Below are 24,967 nucleotides of genomic sequence, written 5' to 3'. Positions count from 1 at the left end.
GGTCACAAGAATAATCTTGACTTCCCATCAAGACATAGACCCTTAAAATTGTTGAATAAATAGTCGATTAGTTAATATTTTTCTCTATTTACCAGTGGTCTTCCCTCAGGGAGGTGACAGAAGACTTGAGGGAAGGTGCAGCTACTTGAGAACAGTAAAAAAAAATTAAAACTACTAAGCTACATTTATAGGCATAATAAATGTGATTTATGAATGAGTCAACAGAGTCTCGGATAAGCAGAAAGCAGCCATAAAATATGCTCCAGAAAATCTGCTTTCCAGGGAGTAGCAGACGCCCCAGTCATATCATATTCTCTGGGGGGAGGCTCATTGTGCCACACTTTGAAAAACCCTGCCCGATGCTAACTACTTAGTCTCACGGTGCGTTCCATTAACCTCGTAAGTTGGAAGTCGGAGCTGGGAGTGACATCACAGACGAGTTATGAGCGTTCCAGTTACGAGGACGTAAATCAAAAAGGCCACATCCACGAAAGCTATTCTTGTGCTTGCATATTTTTCTTTGAATTGTTTATATTGAGATAAGGCAACCTTCCAACACGGTGGATGAGGAGGAACCACAACAACCCTGTTGCAAAAGATGTAATTTACATTAAACTAACAAAACCATATACCGTATTTTTCGGACTATAAGTCGCTCTGGAGTATAAGTCGCACCGGCCGAAAATGCATAATAAAGAAGGAAAAAAAACATATATAAGTCGCATTTTTGGGGGGAATTTATCTGATAAAAGCCAACACCAAGAATAGACATTGAAAGGCAATTTAAAATAAATAAAGAATAGTGAACAACAGGCTGAATAAGTGTACGTTATATGAGGCATAAATAACCAACTGGTATGTTAACGTAACATATTATGGTAAGAGTCATTCAAATAACTATAACATATAGAACATGCTATACGTTTACCAAACAATCTGTCACTCCTAATCGCTAAATCCCATGAAATCTTATACGTCTAGTCTCTTACGTGAAAGAGATAAATAATATTATTTGATATTTTACGCTAATGTGTTAATAATTTCACACATAAATCGCTCCTGAGTATAAGTCGCACCCCCCGGGCAAACTATGAAAAAAAACTGCGACTTATAGTCCGAAAAATACGGTGCTGTATAAACTTTCGTATATGACTGATTTAGTGCAATAAAAATAGTCAAAAGTGCGAGTAATGGATATTACAGAAGCTTGTATTATTGTTTACAATCTTTGAAGCCAACTCGGAGGTGGTAAGGACTTTCCATGTAGGAAATCTGACCTACTACCAGTTCAGTTCATCTGTATGTGGAATTACATTAGGGAATGGATTAACCAAAGAAATCAAACAAAGCACCAATACGATTCAGTTTAAGAGACAGTTCAAACTACAAATGTTTACAAAGTACACAGAACAAGAATTATGATGAACATCTTGAACCCTTTTTTTTAAATTTTTTTATTGAGAAAATGATTATTTATGTATTTAATATTTGATTGCTTACTATGGTATAACATTTATTTATTATTTGTTCACTGTTCTGTTACAGAGAACAAAGAAATTGGATACAATTGCTATGGTATGAAAAGGGGTAGGACTAAATAAGCTCTGCTTCTTCCTACTCTTGTAATGAAACAACTGGAACTGTGTGATGCATCACATAGTATCGTATGCATGTTCGAAATAAACTGAAACTGAACTGAACCTAAGGGGGTGTTCTAGTAGAAATTTCCGACTAGGAAATTCTGACTTCCCAGTACAGTTGGAGCAGACTATTAGTGTGCCTTGAATATTTATCTTTATTGATGCACCCTACACAGATTAGATCATTCAACCACTATAAAGTATAACAATTCCACTGATAAACTAATTTGTAACAACGCTAATCGCTAAGTTGGCGGCTCGCGTGACTAGGGATGATGTTCGAAATCGGTTCTCCCGGTTTTTCGATAAGAAAAGGACCGATTCCATGGACTCTAATCCCTTTTCGAGAACCGGTTCCCGTTATCGAGGCCACTATAGTAAAGAAAAAGAGTTGGTTCTTTATTCGAATCCCTGGGAACGAATCCCTTCACACGTACAGGAAATGCCCTGTGGGACCTGCAATGTTATGCCCATTTGATTGTAGACTCTTACTGACACCTTGTGGCGATATGAAAATACTACGCGTCATTAGTTTGGGCACTTCCGGGTTGAGACAATTGAGAAGTAGACAAGTTGTGTTAGCTCTTACAAGCCTTGGAAAAGATAAGTCTGTAAGTAAACTGTTTAACTTGTTTATGTGGTAAATTTTAAATGTGCTTTATAAATAAAGTTGATTTGATTTGATGTAACTCAATATTAAGGTGGAAAGTGGTTAAGTTTGATAGTAAGATGTTTATTGAAAAACAATTTTTGTGCACTGTTTCAATGGATGTTTTGAGGACTTAAAATGGCTGCCAGTCGTATATTTCCACCATTGAAATAGTTTCAACACTCAGAAGTATTTGTTTGATGATAGTACTGTATATTTGTGTGAAGCTAATATTTACATATTGTGTATTCAATTTCAGTATGTTAATTGAATCACATAGCTTATACATTTGTCATTGTGTGTATTTCAGTTTAAAAAAATTAAAAATAACAGTCCAGTGCAAGACAAAAGTAAAGATAAGAAAAGACAAAGCAAGATCAACAACAATAAAGAGCCTAAATGGATTAATCTGCTTTGGATTGTTTGTTAGCTGTCTGCCAAGCTGTATAACCTCAACACGTATAGTGAGGGCAGAACAGGCAGTATGCAATTATTGCCAGGCTTGGCTCTCATGTAAGGGGGGAAGAATTGTTGATTGATGACTGTGGTGTTCGTAGTGTCATAGTGTGTGTAGTTAGTATGTTCCAATAGAAGCAGAAGTGCACTTTTTGGAGAGCTGTATTATTTTCAGTTTTGTGCCCAAGGGACTGATTTTATTTAACACTATATTATTATTTATACACCTATAGTGATCACAGAGACAGGTTGTTTTTGTGTTACTGTGTATATTTGTTTTTCTGAAAAATCCCACTTATATACTTTGGGTAACAACAGTCAATATATATTTATTTATTTTATTAATTTTTTTTCTTATAAAATAAAAGTGAGCTTTTGTTAAACCAAATATTGTGTTTTTTTCCATATACAACAACCGATCTGGATTCGATAAGAGAATAGATAAGGAATCGGTTCGATAAGAGGATTCGATAATGTCACGACAGGGACTATGGCGTGGTTTGTTCTCCCGAGGTGCAAGTGATTTGGACCAGACATAGCGTGAAGGTGAATACATGATTTATTTTAACACTGTATATCAAAAAGGAACAAACGAAAAGCGCGCACAAGGGCGGAAGTACAAAACTTGACTATAAACACAAAACTTGCACAAAGGCAGAAACTATGAACAATTAAACAAAACTTGCAAACTATGGCATGAATAAAGAAAACTTACTTGGACATGGCATGAAGTGCGCAGAGGTTAACCGAGTGTGACAGGGGTATGAAGAGCATAAATGCGGGATGTCGCCACAAAGACAAACTGAAAACAATGAACTTAAATACTACAGACATGATTAACGAAAACAGGTGCGTGATGTGACAGGTGAAAACTAATGGGTTGCTATGGTGACAAACAAGAGTGCACAATGAGTCCAAACGTGAAACAGGTGAAACTAATGGGTAACCATGTAAACAAGACAAGGGAGTGAAAAGCCAGAAACTAAAGAGTCCAATAACTAAACAAAACAAAACATGACTAATACAAAACATGGTCACACAGACATGACAGATAATAGGCTCGAACTCGATAATTTCTTATCAAACATCATCCCTACGCGTGACATCCCGTTTCAAATGCGCTAAAATGTGTAACACATTCTTGAAAAAGATGGATTAATTTTTTGGAGATGGCTCTATAAAACTTAATCTGCAATCTTTTTGTTGCAAGAAAGAAAAACTGACATTTGCTGAGTTTTTATTTTTTAAGTATTTTACTCAAGTAGGCCCTTTTAAGCCTCACGGGGTTACATTTCTCTCCAAGTTTTGAATGTACCGTATTTTTCGGAGTATAAGTCGCTCCGGAGTATAAGTCACACCGGCCGAAAATGCATAATAAAGAAGGAAAAAAACATATAAGTCGCACTGGAGTATAAATCGCATTTTTTGGGGAAATTTATTTGATAAAAGCCAACACCAAAAATAGACATTTGAAAGGCAATTTAAAATAAATAAAGAATAGTGAACGACAGGCTGAATAAGTGTACGTTATATGAGGCATAAATAACCAACTGGTATGTTAACGTAACATATTATGGTAAGAGTCATTCAAATAACTATAACATATAGAACATGCTATACGTTTACCAAACAATCTGTCACTCCTAATCGCTAAATCCCATGAAATCTTATACGTCTAGTCTCTTACGTCAATGAGCTAAATAATATTATTTGATATTTTACGGTAATGTGTTAAGCATTTCACACATAAATTGCTCCTGAGTATAAATCGCACCCATGAAAAAAACTGTGACTTATAGTCCGAAAAATACGGTACACTATATTTAAATCTGCCAAAAAACATTTTTTTAGGTAAAAATATCACAGATTACATTACAAAACATATTAGACAAAGCATGATCGTAATGTAAGCCGATTCTTCATTTTGTTATGGTAGGATGCGACGATTAGCGCTATTATTGTTAAGCCGAAAGTCTGCGACTTATAGTCCGAAAAATACGGTAATACCGTTTACCTCTATTGTTTGAATCAGGAACCGTACAGTTTTTGGTCCCTGTGCAGTCCAACCGCTTCATCTCTGTCCCACAAGACTGTTGCTTGGTTCTGCAGCCACCCTTACTCAAATCACATGACTGGCATCTGCATGCATGGAGACTATGTCAGCCCATCTGTTGACAATAAACCTATCAACCAAATATTAAAAGCGTTTTGCCGTCAGTCTCTTGATGTTTACGCACCACTTTAAAAGGCCCCGAGACGTGATGCTTTATAGGGCTAACTTGTATTTCTTGGCACAGAAAATACAAAATGTATGCGCATGCTTTTGGGTTTAAAGTGGCATTCCTGGGTTCTTTTCAGCCGAGGGTTATAAAACTCCTAAGCCAGCATGAGAATGTGCGACACTTCATCTAAAGGCACATTGTGGAGTGAGTGAAGTTATATTTTATGTAACATTTCAGTTATGTAACAGCTTTGAGGAAGGCGGGGGGGGGCTTTGGGGGTCCCCATACTGTAGTCTGTGCGAGAGGCGGGTCCTAATGAGGGCCTCGCGGCTCCAAAAGTGTACATTCTTGTGTAATCTATGTGCGTTTATTAACACTGTACATGTGTGGAGTTTCCTTTTTCACTGAGCGGTGACTTGGCACGTAGCCCATGACAGTCCGTCATATAGGGCAACTGATGACAAAGCCTGATAAGTGTCCGCTACAGGGGAGCACATTGTAGCCACCCTCCAGATTCTCAAAGCTGACCTCAGCCCTGTACATTGGAACTGGACATCTTGTCCTAAAGGGACAAATAACTGGGTTTATAAAAGTAATGGATTTCTTTTTTATTGTCCTTTATTATTATTATTATTATTTTTTAAGTTCATCTTAATTCAGTCTCATGCATCTTAGTGGAGCATTTACTATCATGCCACTTGAATGTGCCTAGCAGCAACATGCAGTGTTCATTTTTAACCAGTAGAGGGCAGTCACTGTTCATATACTGTTTATAACAAGGAGGCTTCAACTCCTTTCTTGCTTGTGTAATTTCCTTGATGATGTATTGATGTGATTTTTTTTCCCCATAAATTAAATTTTGCTCATAATCAACTTTCTTGTTATAATCCACTTGTTGCTAATCTCGTTAAAAGATCCGGCCAGTAGTGTGAAACTTGTTTTAATTGAGGAACACGCCACTGTTATGGCTGCCCTCAGAGCGCCTCGCAACTAAATAATATTTAAATATATATATATATATATATATATATATATATATATATATATATATATATATATATATATATATATACATATACACATATACATATATACTATATATGTATGCTATATACCAGGGGTGCTCACACTTTTTCTGCAGGCGAGCTACTTTTCAATTGATCAAGTCGTGGGGATCTACCTCATTCATATATATCATTTATATTTACTTATTTATGAAATATATGTTTTTGTTAATAAGTTAAAGGTGTTTAATGATAATGCAAGCATGTTTAACACATATAGTTAATATTGTTAATAAATTAAAGGTGTTTAATGATAATACAAGTATGTTTAATACATATAGTTAATATTGTTAACAAGTTAAAGGTGTTTAAAGATAATACAAGCATGTTTAATACATATAGTTAATATTGTTAACAAGTTAAAGGTGTTTAATGATAATACAAGCATGGTTAATACATATAGTTAATATTATTAATAAGTTAAAGGTGTTTAAAGATAATACAAGCATGTTTAACACATATAGTTAATATTGTTAACAAGTTAAAGGTGTTTAAAGATAATGCAAGCATGTTTAATACATATAGTTAATATTGTTAACAAGTTAAGGTGTTTAAAGATAATACAGGCATGTTTAACACATATAGATTCCTTTCTTTCATGAAGACAAGAATATAAGTTGGTGTATTACCTGATTGTGATGACTTGCATTGATTGAAATCAGACAGTGGTGCTAAAAACGTCCGCCTTTCCGAATGGAGGAGAAAAAAGTCCTCCTTTCTGTCCAATACCACATGAAAGTGGTTGGTTTTTGGCATCTTGTTTGTCCAGCTTCCGTACTCCTTTGTATACACTTTACAAGAAATACATTGTCGGCAAACTCCGTAGCTTGCTAGCTTGTGCACGCCAGCTTTCTGAGACTCTTGTTTTGTTAGCGCAACTGTGCAGTCGGTCTTTGGAGTTTTGACAACAGATACGGCGCCAGAGTCTGTTGAAATAAAGTGTTTCTCGCCTTCCAGTCGGTAATTTTAATGAGCTGGCAGCAGCCAGCGTCATCTCAGAAGACCCTCGGGTGCCGTGAATGTCAATCAAGTGACGTCATAGTGAAGATTTATGATCGCTCATTTTTAGGACTATTTTTTTAATGCCTGGCTGGTGATCGACTGACACACCCTCCAAGATCGACCGGTAGCTTGCGATCGACGTAATGAGCACCCCTGCTATATACATATATATATATATATATATATATATATATATATATATAATTGTTGCATCTGACCAGTCTTCCTCTCAGGGAATCAAGGTCACTGATCTATCCCAAATTCTTTCAGATGACATATATGTTGAGTAAGAAGGACCATCAAGACAGAATAGGAATATCATCAAGATTTACTAAAGCTTTACGAGACCACCCTTACAATGCGGGGCAGTATAGCTCGGTTGGTAGAGCGGCCGTGCCAGCAACTTGAGGGTTGCAGGTTCGATCCCCGCTTCCGCCATCCTAGTCACTGCTGTTGTGTCCTTGGGCAAGACACTTTACCCACCTGCTCCCAGTGCCACCCACACTGGTTTAAATGTTACTTAGATATTGGGTTTCACAATGTAAAGTGCTTTGAGTCACTAGAGAAAAGCGCTATATAAATATAATTCACTTCACTTCAAATATATATATGTGTGTGTGTGTGTGTGTGTGTGTGTGTGTGTGTGTGTGTGTGTGTGTGTGTGTGTGTGTATATATATATATATATAGCGATTGTTGAAGGAACAGAAATGCTGTTCACGTTGTGACATATTTGTTTACATGTTACATACTTTGCGTAAGTGAGTTGCAAAATAAAGTTAACGTAGATGCTCACTGATGTCCGTGTTGCCTCTACTTAACAGCCATAAAAAGATTACAACCCTCCCAAATATATCACACAATATATATCCATTCATAGATTATATTACTTTAATTTATTTTCAAGTAAGAAAACACTCATTTTTAAGGTGTGGCGACTTTTATTTTGTAGTAGTAGTAGCGACTTCCTTGTTCATTTGTGGAACCTGGTCAACTTCCTTTGATTTTACTTTATTAAAAAGTCGGAACCTGGTCAACTTCCTTTGATTTTACTTTATTAAAAACTGCGCATGCTATTACTGGAGTCTGATAAAGATCACATTTTAGTGGCAGTGTAAACAGTCAGCTGAAAAAAATAATCTGATTTTTGAATTTTTTTTTAATTTGGGCCACGATGGGCTGTAATGTAAACATAGTCTTAAATTAATGCTTTTTTAATTACACTATATTGCCAAAAGTATTTGGCCACTTGCCATGACTCTCCCATTCCTAACCCATAGGGTTCAATATGATGTCGGTCCAACTTCTGCAGCTATTACAGCTTCAACTCTTCTGGAAAGGCTGTCCACAAGGTTGCGGAGTGTGTTTATAGGAATTTTCAAAAATTCTTTCAAAAGCGAATTGGTGAGGTCACACACTGATGTCGGTCGAGACGGCCTGGCTCTCAGTCTCCGTTCGAATTCATCCCAAAGGTGTTCTATCGGGCTCAGGTCAGGACTCTGTGCAGGCCAGTCAAGTTCATCCACACCAGACTCTGTCATCCATGTCTTTATAGACCTTGCTTTGTGCACTTTTGCACAGTCATGTTGGAAGAGGAAGGGCGCCGCTCCAAACTGTTCCCACAAGGTTTGGAGCATGGAATTGTCCAAAATGTTTTGGTATCCTGGAGCATTCAAAGTTCCTTTCACTGGAACTAAGGTGCAAAGCCCCACTCCTGAAAAACAACCCCACACCATAATTCCTCCACCACCCAAATTTCACACTAGGCACAATGCAGTCCGAAATGTAGCGTTCTCCTGGCAACCTCCAAACTCAGACTCGATTGCCAGATGGAAAAGCATGGAAACCCAAACAGTTCCCATGCCTAAGTGCTTGATTTTATACAATTCTGATCATTTGGATGGGTGGCCAAATACTTTTGGCAATATAGTGTACCTTTTTTTCCACTCTGTTTCACTCGCATCCTGTGAAGAACTTTGAAGGGATGTTTTAAAGCTTCACACTGTTGCCGTGTTTGCAAACACCTTCAAAATCAGAAATAATGCATATTCAGTAAGGGTGTAACAAAAAAATTTCGGTTCGGTACGTACCTCGGTTTAGAGGTCACTGTTCAGTTAATTTTCGGTACAGTAAGAAAACAACAAAATATACATTTTTGGGTTACTTACCGTATTTTCCGCACCATAAGCCGCCCTGGGTTATAAGCCGCGCCTTCAATGAACGGCATATTTCAAAACTTTGTCCACCTATAAGCCGCCCCGTGTTATAATCCGCATCTAACTACGCTAAAGGAATGTCAAAAAAACAGTCAGATAGGTCAGTCAAACTTTAATAATATATTAAAAACCAGCGTGATGTGGGCGCGCATGGAGTCGTATATCAACATGGACGGAGCTGCGTGAAAAAAGCCACCCGGCCTCTTCGCGTAAACTTACCTTAACCACTCGCTCATCTTTTCTTCATCCATCCATCCCTTCGAGTTAGCTTTTATGATGACGCCGGCTGGAAAGGTCTCTTTTGGCAAGGTCTTCCTTTTGAATATCACCATGGGTGGAAGTTTCTGGCCATTAGCATGGCAAGCTAGAACCACAGTGAAGGATGACTTCTCATTCCCTGTGGTGCGAATATTCACCGTACGTGCTCCCGTTGTATCCACAGTGCGGTTCACAGGAATATCAAAAGTCAGTGGAACCTCGTCCATGTTGATAATGTTCTCTGGCCGGATCTTTTTTCAGCTATCTTGTTTTTACAATACGCACGGAAAGTAGCCAGCTTTTCTTGAAAGTCTTTAGGCAGTTGCTGTGAAATAGTAATCCGTGTGCGGATGGAGAGATTGCGTCTTTTCATGAACCGGAAACCTGTCGCTTAGTAGGAGCCATTTTGTGGTCTTTACAGATGTAAACACACAAAGGAAATGAAACGTAATATCCGCGCCCTTCTTCTTCTTCTACCGGGGCGGGTGGTTGCTTACAGTAGAAGAAGAAGCGCTTCCTGTTCTATGGGGGCGGGTGCTTACCTTGGCGGTTGCTTGCGTAGAAGAAGAAGCACTTCCTCTTCTACGGGGAAAAAAGATGGCGGCTGTTTACCGTAGTTGCGAGACCGAAACTTTATGAAAATGAATCTTAATATTAATCCATATATAAAGCGCACCGGGTTAAAAGCCGCACTGTCAGCTTTTGAGTAAATTTGTGGTTTTTAGGTGCGGCTAATAGTGCGGAAAATACGGTATTTACCAAGTTTTCAAAATCTTCCACCAAAAATATTTTTCTTCGTGGAATATTTGATGTGAAGTAATGGGAACCTTGGATAGGTCAATAATTCATAATAATTTTGATTCAATATTATGTTTTGAGCAATGACAGTTTAAAAGAGAAAAAAAAAACAGCTTTGTTTTATTAGTCAACATTGCAACTTTTTCTAAATTACATTTAACCTTTTAAGCTTTTTTATTTCACGTTTGTTTATTTTAATAGTATTTTTAGAATGCGCCGTGGGCCTTTAAAACATTAGCTGTGGGCCGCAAATGGCACACTTTTGACACCCCTGCTATAGATAATAAATCTATGGATAAAAAGCAGAGCCTGGTGACGCATGCACGTTTATCATAACTCTCTCTCCCTCTCTGTCTCTGCCCCTCCCTCACCAATGCTGCTGCGCTCACAATTTGTTTTGTTTTTAACCCCTTCTTAACCCTGAACGTACATTGAAAATACACGCAACCCTAACTCAAAATGCCGGACATTTAAGGCATTTAAGAAACTCCGCCCTGACAGCCTCGCAAAAGAGGACATGTCCGGTGAAAAGAGGACATATGGTCAGTCTATCGTAGCCCGTTAGCTGATAACATGCCGTGTGTTGTGCCTCGGTGTGCATTGTGCGATTTTCTTATTTAAACGGGGATAGCAGGTCCATTCTATGTGTCATACTTGATCATTTTGCGATATTGCCATATTTTTGCTGAAAGGATTTAGTAGAGAACGTCGACGATAAAGTTCGCAACTTTTAGTCGCTGATAAAAAAAAGCCTTGCCTGTACCGGAAGTAGCGTGACGTCACAGGTTGTGGAGCTCCTCACATCCGCACATTGTTTACAATCATGGCCACCAGCAGCGAGAGCGATTCGGACCGAGAAAGTGACGATTTCCCCATTAATTTGAGCGAGGGTGAAAGATTCGTGGATGAGGAAAGTGAGAGTGAAGGACTAGAGGGCAGTGGGAGCGATTCAGATAGGGAAGATGCTGTGAGAGGCGGGTGGGACCTGATATTCAGCTGGGAATGACTAAAACAGTAAACAAACACAAGACATATATATACTCTATTAGCCACAACACAACCAGGCTTGTATTTAATATGCCACAAATTAATCCCGCATAACAAACACCTCCCCCCTCCCGTCCATATAACCAATCAATCAATCAATCAATGTTTATTTATATAGCCCTAAATCACAAGTGTCTCAAAGGGCTGCACAAGCCACAACGACATCCTCGGTACAAAGCCCACATAAGGGCAAGGAAAAACTCACCCCAGTGGGACGTCGATGTGAATGACTATGAGAAACCTTGGAGAGGACCGCATATGTGGGTAACCCCCCCCTCTAGGGGAGACCGAATGCAATGAATGTCGAGTGGGTCTGACATAATATTGTGAGAGTCTAGTCCATAGTGGATCCAACATAATAGTAAGAGTCCAGTCCATAGTGGGGCCAGCAGGACACCATCCCGAGCTGAGACGGGTCAGCAGCGCAGAGATGTTCCCAGCCGATGCACAGGCGAGCGGTCCACCCCGGGTCCCGACTCTGGACAGCCAGCACTTCATCCATGGCCACCGGCCCTGTGCCCCCCGCCCTCCACAAGGAAGAGGGGAGCAGAGGAGAAAAGAAAAGAAACGGCAGATCAACTGGTCTAAAGGGGGGTCTATTTAAAGGCTAGAGTATACAAATGAGTTTTAAGATGGGACTTAAATGCTTCTACTGAGGTAGCATCTCTAATTGTTACCGGGAGGGCATTCCATAGTACTGGAACCCCAATAGAAAATGCTCTATAGCCCGCAGACTTTTTTTGGGCCCTGGGAATCACTAATAAGTTAAAGTCCCAATGATTGTCACACACACACTAAGTGTGGTGAAATTTGTCCTCTGCATTTGACCCATCCCCTTGATCACCCCCTGGGAGGTGAGGGGAGCAGTGGGCAGCAGCGGTGCTGCGCCCGGGAATCATTTTTGGTGATTTAACCCCCAATTCCAACCCTTGATGCTGAGTGCCAAGCAGGGACGTAATGGGTCCCATTTTTATAGTCTTTGGTATGACTATAAAAGCCGGAGTTCTTTGAACGCAGATTTCTTGCCGGGACATATGGTACAATACAATCAACAAGATAGGACGGAGCTAGACCGTGTAGTATTTTATAACCCGCCAATACAACTCAAACACCTGCACAACACACTCAATCCCACAGCCCAAAGTACTGTTCACCTCCCCAAAGTTCATACAGCACATATATTTCCCCAAAGTCCCCAAAGTTATGTACGTGACATGCACATAGCGGCACGCACGTACGGGCAAGCGATCAAATGTTTGGAAGCCGCAGCTGCATGCGTACTCACGGTACCGCGTCCTCGCATCCAACTCAAAGTCCTCCTGATAAGAGTCTCTGTTGTCCCAGTTCTCCACAGGCCAATGGTAAAGCTTGACTGTCATCTTTCGGGAATGTAAACAATGAAACACCGGCTGTGTTTGTGTTGCTGCAGCCGGCCGCTAATACACCGCTTCCCACCTACAGCTTTCTTCTTTGCTGTCTCCATTGTTCATTGAACAAATTGCAAAAGATTCACCAACACAGATGTCCAGAATACTGTGGAATTTTGCGAGGAAAACAGACGACTTAATAGCTGGCCACAATGGTGTCCCAAAATGTCCTCTACAATCCGTGACGTCACGCGCAGGCGTCATCATACCGAGACGTTTTCAGCAGGATATTTCGCGGGAAATTTAAAATTGCACTTTTACTACCGTATTTTCCGCACCATAAGGCGCCCTGGGTTATAAGCCGCGCCTTCAATGAACGGCATATTTCAAAACTTTGTCCACCTATAAGCCGCCCCGTGTTATAAGCCGCATCTAACTGCGCTAAAGGAATGTCAAAAAAACAGTCAGATAGGTCAGTCAAACTTTAATAATATATTAAAAACCAGCGTGATGTGGGCGCGCATGGAGTCGTATATCAACATGGACGGAGCTGCGTGAAAAAAGCCACCCGGCCTCTTCGCGTAAACTTACCTTAACCACTCGCTTATCTTTTCTTCATCCATCCATCCCTTCGAGTTAGCTTTTATGATGACGCCGGCTGGAAAGGTCTCTTTTGGCAAGGTCTTCCTTTTGAATATCACCATGGGTGGAAGTTTCTGGCCATTAGCATGGCAAGCTAGAACCACAGTGAAGGATGACTTCTCATTCCCTGTGGTGCGAATATTCACCGTACGTGCTCCCGTTGTATCCACAGTGCGGTTCACAGGAATATCAAAAGTCAGTGGAACCTCGTCCATGTTGATAATGTTCTCTGGCCGGATCTTTTTTTCAGCTATCTTGTTTTTACAATATGCACGGAAAGTAGCCAGCTTTTCTTGAAAGTCTTTAGGCAGTTGCTGTGAAATAGTAGTCCGTGTGCGGATGGAGAGATTGCGTCTTTTCATGAACCGGAAACCTGTCGCTTAGTAGGAGCCATTTTGTGGTCTTTACAGATGTAAACACACAAAGGAAATGAAACGTAATATCCGCGCTCTTCTTCTTCTTCTACGCGGGCGGGTGGTTGCTTACAGTAGAAGAAGAAGCGCTTCCTCTTCTACGGGGGCGGGTGCTTACCTTGGCGGTTGCTTGCGTAGAAGAAGAAGCACTTCCTCTTCTACGGGGAAAAAAGATGGCGGCTGTTTACCGTAGTTGCGAGACCGAAACTTTATGAAAATGAATCTTAATATTAATCCATATATAAAGCGCACCGGGTTATAAGCCGCACTGTCAGCTTTTGAGTAAATTTAATAGTGCGGAAAATACGGTAATCTAACCCGGCCGTATTGGCATGTGTTGCGATGTTAAGATTTCATCATTGATATATAAACTATCAGACTGTGTGGTCGGTAGTAGTGGGTGTCAGTAGGCCTTTAATATGTCCGTGTGGAAACTCGTTCGGTACACCTCCGAACCGAACCGGAACCCTCGTACCGAAACGGTTCAATACAAATACACGTACCGTTACACCCCTAATATTCAGAGAAACGTATTAGTCTCAATTTCAATGAGATCTGGTAAAAGCCCTGCATCAGCAATCCTGCCGCTACAAAGATTCACAGTATGCTTATTATTGTGGTGTACAGCTGCCAAGTCCACCTGACCCATACAGTCCGGTCACAAGGGCGGGGGGTGGGGCAAGAACTCCTTTCACACATGCCACGTCCTCTCTCTTCCCTCCAGTCTATAGGTCAAGTTTCTTAATCTAAATGTGGCCCCTGCTAAATACCTCCGTCTGCTACCTCGGCCCTCTTTCCGTCGCTGCCCACGAAGCGGTCGGCATCGGCAGACCAACCATGCCGTGTCGATTTTCCTACAAAGTTTCGTGCGGTCCGGCTGACCCCGCCCTGGGGTGCAGGAGAGGCCCGGTGCTGTACCATCATCCCCGCCGCAGGTAAAGGGCCCGCTTCTCCTCCAGCGCCACAATTATATTGCTCGAACTAAAGGCTTCGTACTTCTATGGAGGATTTAGGATATATATGTGTGTTGCTGTCGCCACAACATTGTGTAGCCTGATCCTGTGGACTAGTGGTCTTCAACAGGGGGGGCTGCAAACCCTAGGGCAGGGGTGTCAAACTCAAATACAGAGTGGGCCAAAATTTAAAACTTAACAAAGCCGCGCGGGGGCCAAGGTTGAACAAGTTAACCTTTTAATAGGGACCCAAACAAGTTTTGCATTGAATATTGAACAAGCAAGGCTTATATAACTTTATAGTGACATGCAAAATCGAGTTTCAAATAATAATAATAATAATTAAAGCTGCAAGCAGCGATGGACGGGACCGACTTTGACGGCACATAAATTCCAAACCGGAGCAGTAATTAAAACTCTTTGGTCAACTTTTAATCAGAAGGGTTCAATCTCTCTCCTGTGCTAGTTTGAAGCCGACACGACAAACGCGCTCAGAGGAGATAATTTTTGAAAAAAGGTGACCGGTTTTTGCAAAACTTTTGTTTTGAAGGGGGAATTGCAAACTTCCTGTTGATTTTAGTTGGGGGTTGTTAATACATGAAATGTAGGTCTAAGCGAGACCTACATAGAGGTTTTTGTTTCATGTCTGTACGACATTCCTACTGGAAGTTACAGGCAGAGTTGTCTTCCTAGGAGCAGTTGTGTCTGTGTTTTCTGTGTTTTGGAGCGCAATTTTGAGTTTTGGGGTTTTTTTTTTTTTATTAGATCGCAATTTTTGCCAGTCCTGATGTGTGTGTCCAGTTTGGTGAGTTTTGAAGCATGTTAAGGGGGTCAAATTACACCTCAAAGAGGCATAAGTGACTGTTTTTACTAAAATTTTGTTTAGAAGGGGGAATTGCAAACTTCCTGTAGATTTTTGCTGAAGGATGTCAGTGTATTAAATCTAGGTCTAAGTCAGACCTACATAGAGGTTTTTGTTTCATGTCTCTACGACATTCCTACTGGAAGTTACAGGCAGTTTTGTCTGAGTTGTCTTCCTAGGAGCAGTTGTGTCTGTGTTTTCTGTGTTTTGGAGCGCAATTTTGAGTTTTGGGGTTGTTGTTTTTTATTAGATCGCAATTTTTGCCAGTCCTGATGTGTGTGTCCAGTTTGGTGAGTTTTGAAGCCTGTTAAGGGGGTCAAATTACAGCTCAAAGAGGTATAAGTGACTGTTTTTATTAACATTTTGTTTAGAAGGGGGAATTGCAAACTTCCTGTAGATTTTTGCTGAAGGATGTTAATGTATGAAATCTAGGTCTAAGTCAGACCTACATAGAGGTTTTTGTTTCATGTCTCTGCGACATTCCTACCGGAAGTTACAAGCAGTTTTGTCTGTGTTTTTTCCTAGGGGGCGCTAGAGGGCAATTTTGAGTTTTAGGGTTTGGTTTTTTGATTAGATCGCAATTTTCACTAGTCCTGATGTGTGTGTCAAATATGGTGAGTTGTGAAGCATGTTAAGGGGGTCAAATTACAGCTCAAAGAGGCAAAAGTGACTGTTTTTACTAACATTTTGTTTAGAAGGGGGAATTGCAAACTTCCTGTAGATTTTTGCTGAAGGATGTCAGTGTATGAAATCTAGGTCTAAGTCAGACCTACATAGAGGTTTTTGTTTCATGTCTCTGCGACATTCCTACCGGAAGTTACAAGCAGTTTTGTCTGTGTTTTTTCCTAGGGGGCGCTAGAGGGCAATTTTGAGTTTTAGGGTTTGTTTTTTTGATTAGATCGCAATTTTCACTAGTCCTGATGTGTGTGTCAAATATGGTGAGTTTTGAAGCATGTTAAGGGGGTCAAATTACAGCTCAAAGAGGCAAAAGTGACTGTTTTTACTAACATTTTGTTTAGAAGGGGGAATTGCAAACTTCCTGTAGATCTTTGCTGAAGGATGTCAGTGTATGAAATCTAGGTCTAAGTCAGACCTACATAGAGGTTTGGTGGTAGCGGGGGGTGTATATTGTAGCGTCCCGGAAGAGTTAGTGCTGCAAGGGGTTCTGGGTATTTGTTCTGTTGTGTTTATGTTGTGTTACGGTGCGGATGTTCTCCCGAAATGTGTTTGTCATTCTTGTTTGGTGTGGGTTCACAGTGTGGCGCATATTTGTAACAGTGTTAACGTTGTTTATACGGCCACCCTCAGTGTGACCTGTATGGCTGTTGATCAAGTATGCCTTGCATTCACTTTGTGTGTCTGTGTAATTGCCGCATATAGTATGTGACTGGGCCGGCACGCTGTTTGTATGGTGGAAAAGCGGACGTGACGACAGGTTGTAGAGGATGTTGAAGGCAGTGCCTTTATGGCACGCCCCCAATAATGTTGTGCGGGTGAAAATCGGGAGAAATTCGGGAGAATGGGTGCCCCGGGAGATTTTTGGGAGGGGCACTGAAATTCGGGAGTCTCCTGGGAAAATCGGGAGGGTTGGCAAGTATGAGTATTAGCGGTGAATGCGGTGTAATACCGGTGGGCCAGCTCTAATGTTAATTTGATATTGCCTCAAGGGCCAAATTTGGCCCACAGGCCAGAGTTTGACAGTCATGCCCTAGGGGGTCTGAGGCGGTTCTGCAGGGGGGTCGCCAGATTATTGGCTGATTATACTTTTTGAAAAATGTTTTGTATTTGTTTATATTTGTATTTTCCGGACTATAGCGCGCAGAGAGATATAAGCCACGACCACTAAATTTTAGGGAGAAAAAACATTTTTCCATATGTTAGCTGCAGATATACTGTACATATGTTGTGAAATTAGTTATTCACACCGAACGATATTCATAAATGTGGCGCGGTTGGGATAGTGGCCGTGCCAGAAACCTGAGGGTTTCTGGGTCGATCCCCAACTTCTACCAACCTCGTCACGTCCGTCGTGTCCTTGAGCAAGACACTTCACCCTTGCTCCTGATGGGCCGTGGTTAGCGCCTTGCATGGTCCCGCTCCCGCCATCAGTGTGTGAATGTGTGTGTGTGTGAATGGGTGAATGTGGAAATAGTGTCAAAGCGCTTTGAGTACCTTGAAGGTGGAAAAGCGCTATACAAGTATAACCCATTTACCATCTAACGACGCTAGCTTCATACTTTAGAATAGCATGTGCAAATATGCATGAAAACACTCCTGCAGACTTCACACATGGGACGGTTTATTGAGTATGAATTGTTTTAGATATATTGTAAAACTTACAAACCTTGCTTGGAGTGATGAATGAAGAATCCATAGGAGTAGAAAAAGGCTGTGGACAGCTGTGAGCGAACTCGTCCAAAAGGTGGCTTGTGTGTGTGTGTGTGTGTGTGTGTGTGTGTGTGTGTGTGTGTGTGTGTGTGTGTATGTATATATATATATATATATATATATATATATATATATATATATATATATATATATATTATAGATAGATATAATATATATATATATATATATATATATATATATTATATCTATCTATAATATATATATATTATACTATATACAGTATGTCATATATATATCTATATATATATTCATATATATATAGATATATATATTATATCCATCTATAATATATATACTATATACAGTATGTCATATATATATCTATATATATATATATATATATATATTCATATATGTATATTCATATATATATACATTATATCTATCTATAATATATGTACTATATACAGTATGTCATATATATATCTATATATATATATTCATATATATATTATATATCTATGTCTATAATATATGTATATATATACATTCATATGTATATTATATATTCATATATATATATTATTCATGTATATATATATATATATATATATATATATATATATATAAAAATAATATATGAATATATATATATATATATATATATATATATTAACATATATATATATATTCATATATATATATATATATATATATATATTCATATATATATATATATATATACAGTATATTCATATATTATTCATATATATACATATATATATATATATGAATATATATATATATATTAACATATATATATATATATATATCATAGATATTTATATATATATAGATATTTATATATATATATATATATAGATATTCATATATATCTATATATATATATATGTATATATATATATATTTCATATATATATATCATATGTATATATATATGTTTATATATATATATATATATTTATATGTATCTATATCTATATATATATCTATACATATATATATATTTCATATATATATACCGTATATAGATAGATATATTTCATAGCTATATATATATGTGTGTGTGTATATATATATATATATATATATATATATATATATATATATATATATATATATATAGACATAGATATTTATATATATCTATATTTATATATATATATATATAATTATTTATTTTGTACAAGAATTGTTAGTCGGGGTGCCCCCGTTCCATTTCTACTTCAGTTTGGGGATCCTTGGCCTGGTAAACCCCTAACACCCCTGCTGTTATATGACCCGACCCACATTTAATATGTACCCAGACTTGTGACCTTTTATTCATGATCCTTGCTGGGCGGTTCAAAGATGCCATGGTTTTCATTTCATTCATCATTTCTGTTCTTGGTTCTTGTTCATGTGGATCAGTTCTGACCCGTGTTTTTCTTCTTTGTTACAGTGCCTCTGGAACCAATATTGTTGCCATTGATAATAAAATAGAACAGGCAATGGTGAGTAAATACTTTTTTTTTTTTTTTTAAAGTAATAGCATGTCAGTAGAAATATTGTAATGATTACCGTATTTCCGGACTACATCTCATCTACTATCTTACCTTGTATTAGCCACACCGGACTATAAGCCACCTTGTCAAATGAGTTATTTACACAGAAAGATTTTGTAAATGTTTATTTACATACCTTACTTGTTTCTAAACGTTGTCTGTAGCACGGCAGTAAAATGGCTGATCAAACAAAACAGAAGTCTTATCATGGACCCACTGAATTTACTAAGGAATTTGTGAAACTGAATTTAAACAAAAAGAATGCCATTGGAAGTTAATAATACTGACTGACACTCATAAACCTGTAAACGTATTAGCTAATGCTTACGAGGCGAGCTTGACTACATTACGATAGGACGTTCAAATATGCATGAAAACACTCCTACAGACATCACACATGGGACGGTTTAGTAAGTGCAAACAGTTTTAGTTATATTGTAAAACTTACAAACGTTGCTTGGAGTGATGAACAAAGAATCGTTACGAGCAGAAACGCTATTGACGGCTAGATGACTGAAATTATGCAACGTCACCAAAAAATATTTTTTGCAAATGAATAATTATAATCTGCAAATAATGTGCTGTTGCTTAGTGACTTTGCTGTGTAGAGAGCTTGGCAGGGTAACCATGTAGTACTCTTCCATACCAGTAGGTGGCAGCTTTGCTTTGTAAAAGTCGGAATGTGTCGGGTTAAGTTAAAGTTAAAGTTCCAATGATTGTCCACACACACAAGGTGTGGTGAAATGTATCCTCTGAATTCGACCCATCCCCTTGTTCACGCCCTGGGAGGTGAGGGGAGCAATGGGCAGCTGCGGTGGCCACGCTCTGGAATCATTTTTTGGTGATTTATCCCCCAATTCCAACCCTTGATGCTGAGTGCCAAGCAGGGAGGTAAAGGGTCCCATTTTTATAGTCTTTGGTATGACTCGGCCGGGGTTTGAACTCACGACTTACCGATCTCAGGGCGGACACTCTAACCACTAGGCCACTGTATAGGATAGAGTATGTATGTATGTATGTGATGCTTCAACCAAAAATGAACAAAAGGGAAAGGAAAAGGCAATGAAGCATAGGGAAGGCTATGCAAAACGACAGTAAAACTGAACTGGCTACAAAGTAAACAGAAACGGAATGCTGGACGACAGCAAAAACTTGCAGCGTGCGGAGCAGAGACAGCGTCCACAAAGTGCATCCGTCCGTACATGACATGGCAATCAACAATGTCCACACAAAGAAGAATAGCAACAAATTAAATAGCCTCTCTTGCTAACACAAAGCAGGTGTGGGGAATAGCGCTCTTATATCTCACATTCTATATTGTGTTTTGGAAAAGGTTGTTATGAACGTTAATTCATTAAAAAAAAAACAATACAGAAGAAAACAAATTTTTATGCATATGTAAATATATTCAGTTATAAACATTCATTCACTTTCTTCTTTCCTTCATGGATCTAAACTTTAACGCTGCTGGTATTTTTTCTATATTTTTCTTGTAATATTTTGGCTCCAGACAGAGACGATTTTTGATGCAATATTTCTTTGTTGAGCACAGGGGCACCCCGACGTGTCTTATTTCATTTAATTTTTATTTATCTCCTTCATTGATGTGCATCTTTGATCGATAGACAATTATACCTCAATTATACATTTACACACCAATGCCTGAGAAGGAGCAGGATGAAGAAAAATTGTATATTTTTCTGCCCCCTTCAACATAATACGTAGTCTTACTTAATGATATCATATAAACCAACAATTACATCCAAATATAACGAAAACAAAAAAAACACAAGAAGCGCAAAACTTCATGAAGTACAAACCGAACAAAAAAAACGAAAGAAGTAATATACACCTCATGGGATGATACAAAACCAGGCAAAAAATAAGTAAAATAATAAATATAAAGCAAAATGTAAACACTTATGACTGTCCATATGATCTTATTGTTCTGTCTTTATATATTTTTTCAATTGGAATATATTTTTACAATCTTTTATCTCATTGTAAAGATAATTCCATAGTTCAACCCCCACCACTGATATGCACATTTGTTTTAAAGTTGTTCTTGAATACTGATGTTGGATATGCTCTTCATTCTCAGAAGTGATGACAAACATTTTTTTTTAATTTGCTGGTAATGTTTTACTTTTAGCCTTAAACAGGACACATAATGTCTGTAACTTTACTAGCTCATGTAGTTTCAATAAACCCGAATTAATAAATAATATGTTAGTGTGTTCTAAGAAATATACTTTATGAATAATCCTTATAGCTCTTTTCTGTAGTTGATACAGAGAAAGTTGCGGTGCACAAGGAATACAATTTGAAACGTCATCATACAACTAGACATGCTGAAGAGTATGCAAAATACCAGGGAGATGAGAGAGTGAACCGGGTTGCAAATTTTAAAACCAGTCTACTGAGGCAACAAGATTTCGTCAAGAAAGCAAGCGAAAAGAGCGATGCGGCAGTCAAAGCTACTGTAGCTACATGGTGAGTGAGATGGTTGCTAGGGCGGGAAAGCCATTCAAAGAAGGTGAATTCATTAAAAAGTGCATGTTAGATTTTTTTTTAAGAAATCCTTTCTTGCGGCCCAGTTTCTGCATCCAGTGGCCCCCAGGTAAATTGAGTTTGAGCCCCCTGGCCTAGATAGAAGAGCACTGCAGGCCCTGCAGTGAGCAAACTTGTCCACAAGAGGGCGCCATAGCACAAACAATCACAAGTCTATGTATTTGTTTTTGTTTTTTTTAGGACTATTTGCATTGTGAAAAATCCATTAATTAGCCACACGTTTTATAAGCCAAAGCGTTCAAAGTGTAGAAAAAAATAGCGCTATTTCTATTGGTATTTGTTTGGCTCCATTTGTAGTGTAAAAATGCTCATTGTCATTTCTGTATTATTGTTTATTTCACTAACTGCTTATTTGCTATCTTATTTACCATTATATTTGTACATATCCTATTTGCTGATGTTGCTCTATTGTTGTGTTTGCTGTTGTTGTCTCTCTGTTTTATCCCCCTCTTGTCCCCACAATTCCCCCCTCTGTCTTCCTTTTTTTCCCTCTTTCTATCCCCTCCTGCTCCGGCCCGGCTGCACCAAATGATAATATAAATACATTTAATAAAGTCAAATACAAATAAGGCAACAAGAGAAGTATCCCACACTTCTCTTTTGGAAAGTAAATCTGAACAGCCGATATGGGCATCTGCATCAACTACCGTATTTTTCGGAGTATAAGGCGCTCCGGAGTATAAGTCACACCGGCCAAAAATGCATAATAAAGAAGGAAAAAAACATGTATAAGTCGCACTGGAGTATAAGTCGCATTTTTAGCATTTTCTGCATAGCCTCCGCTTCTCGCCAGACCCTTACAAGTTTCTCGCTTACCGTATTCTTCGGAGTATAAGTCGCTCCGGAGTATAAGTCGCACCGGCCGAAAATGCATAATAAAGAAGGAAAAAAACACGTATAAATCGCACTGGAGTATAAGTCGCATTTTCTGGGGAAATGTATTTGATAAAAGCCAACACCAAGAATAGACATTTGAAAGGCAATTTAAAATAAATGAAGAATAGTGAACAACAGGCTGAATAAGTGTACGTTATATGAGGCATAAATAACCAACTGGTATGTTAACGTAACATATTATGGTAAGAGTCATTCAAATAACTATAACATATAGAACATGCTATACGTTTACCAAACAATCTGTCACTCCTAATCGCTAAATCCCATGAAATCTTATACGTCTAGTCTCTTACGTGAATGAGCTAAATAATATTATTTGATATTTTACGCTAATGTGTTAATCATTTCACACATCAGTCGCTCCTGAGTATAAGTCGCACCCCCGGCCAAACTATGAGAAAACTGCGACTTATAGTCCGAAAAATACGGTACACTATATTTAAATCTGCCAAAAAACCTTTTTTTAGGTAGAAATATCACAGATTACATTACAAAACATATTAGACAAAGCATGATCGTAATGTAAGCAGATTCTTCATTTTGTTATGGTAGGATGCGACGATTGGCGCTATTATTGTTCAGCCGGAAGTCTGTAATTGGTACTAGAAAAGTTGTCTTGACTTGACTATACGTTTACCAAACAATCTGTCACTCCTAATCGCTAAATCCCATGAAATCTTATACGTCTAGTCTCTTACGTGAATGAGATAAATAATATTATTTGATATTTTACGCTAATGCGTTAATCATTTCACACATAAGTCGCTCCTGAGTATAAGTCGCACCCCCGGCCAAACTATGAAAAAAACTGCAACTTATAGTCGGAAAATACGGTATTTGTGTTTGTATCCAAACCCCACAAACTATCTGGTCAATGATGGACTCAATTAAATTAGGATTTTTTTTTTTTTACAATCAAGCTTTTGTTGTTCTTTTATTTGAATTTGTCAGTTATAAAAGACACCATCATAAAATAAAATGCATTTTTTGCTGAAAAAGTTCAAGAATAAGGTGGTTTGAATCAAATTAGGACTGTACATACCGCATTTTCCGGAGTATAAGTCGCACCGGAGTATAAGTCGCACCGGCCGAAAATGCACAATAAAGAAGGAAAAACCCATATATAAGTCGCACTGGAGTATAAGTCGCACCCCCGGCCAAACTATGAAAAAAACTGCGACTTATAGTCCGAAAAATACGGTACACTATATTTAAATCTGCCAAAAAACATTTTTTTAGGTAGAAATATCACAGATTACATTACAAAACATATTAGACAAAGCATGATCGTAATGTAAGCCGATTCCTCATTTTGTTATGGTAGGATGCGACGATTAGCGCTATTATTGTTCAGCCGGAAGTCTGTAATTGGTACTAGAAAAGTTGTCTTGACTTGACTATACGTTTACCAAACAATCTGTCACTCCTAATCGCTAAATCCCATGAAATCTTATACGTCTAGTCTCTTACGGGAATGAGATAAATAATATTATTTGATATTTTACGCTAATGTGTTAATAATTGCACACAAAAGTCGCTCCTGAGTATAAGTCGCACCCCCGGCCAAACTGTGAAAAAAACTGCGACTTATAGTCCGAAAAATACGGTACACTATATTTAAATCTGCCAAAAAACCTTTTTTTAGGTAGAAATATCACAGATTACATTACAAAACATATTAGACAAAGCATGATCGTAATGTAAGCCGATTCTTCATTTTGTTATGGTAGGATGCGACGATTAGCGCTATTATTGTTAAGCCGGAAGTCTGTAATTGGTACTAGAAAAGTTGTCTTGACTTGACTATACGTTTACCAAACAATCTGTCACTCCTAATCGTTAAATCCCATGAAATCTTATACGTCTAGTCTCTTACGTGAATGAGCTAAATAATATTTATTGATATTTTACGGTAATGTGTTAATAATTTCACACATAAGTCGCTCCTGAGTATAAGTCGCACCCCCGGCCAAACTGTGAAAAAAACTGTGACTTAT

General features: G+C 38.4%; 1 protein-coding gene across 2 annotated transcripts in view; it reads left to right on the top strand.

Annotated features, from left to right (window-relative positions):
- The window catches only part of LOC133575929 (TSC22 domain family protein 2-like), a 97,053-nt gene that overhangs the window by 59,319 nt on the left and 12,767 nt on the right, over positions 1–24,967 (top strand). For both annotated transcript variants that reach the window (XM_061928864.1, XM_061928863.1), the window contains one exon: positions 19,400–19,451. In XM_061928864.1, the coding sequence (XP_061784848.1) occupies positions 19,400–19,451 (52 nt within the window). The remainder of the gene's footprint in view (positions 1–19,399; positions 19,452–24,967) is intronic.

This window comes from Nerophis lumbriciformis, linkage group LG33 (genome assembly GCF_033978685.3).
Source record: "Nerophis lumbriciformis linkage group LG33, RoL_Nlum_v2.1, whole genome shotgun sequence".
In the NCBI taxonomy this organism is placed as follows: Eukaryota; Metazoa; Chordata; class Actinopteri; order Syngnathiformes; family Syngnathidae; genus Nerophis; species Nerophis lumbriciformis.
Note: the sequence above shows the minus strand (reverse complement) of the source record. Positions and strands in the feature narration are given on the sequence as shown.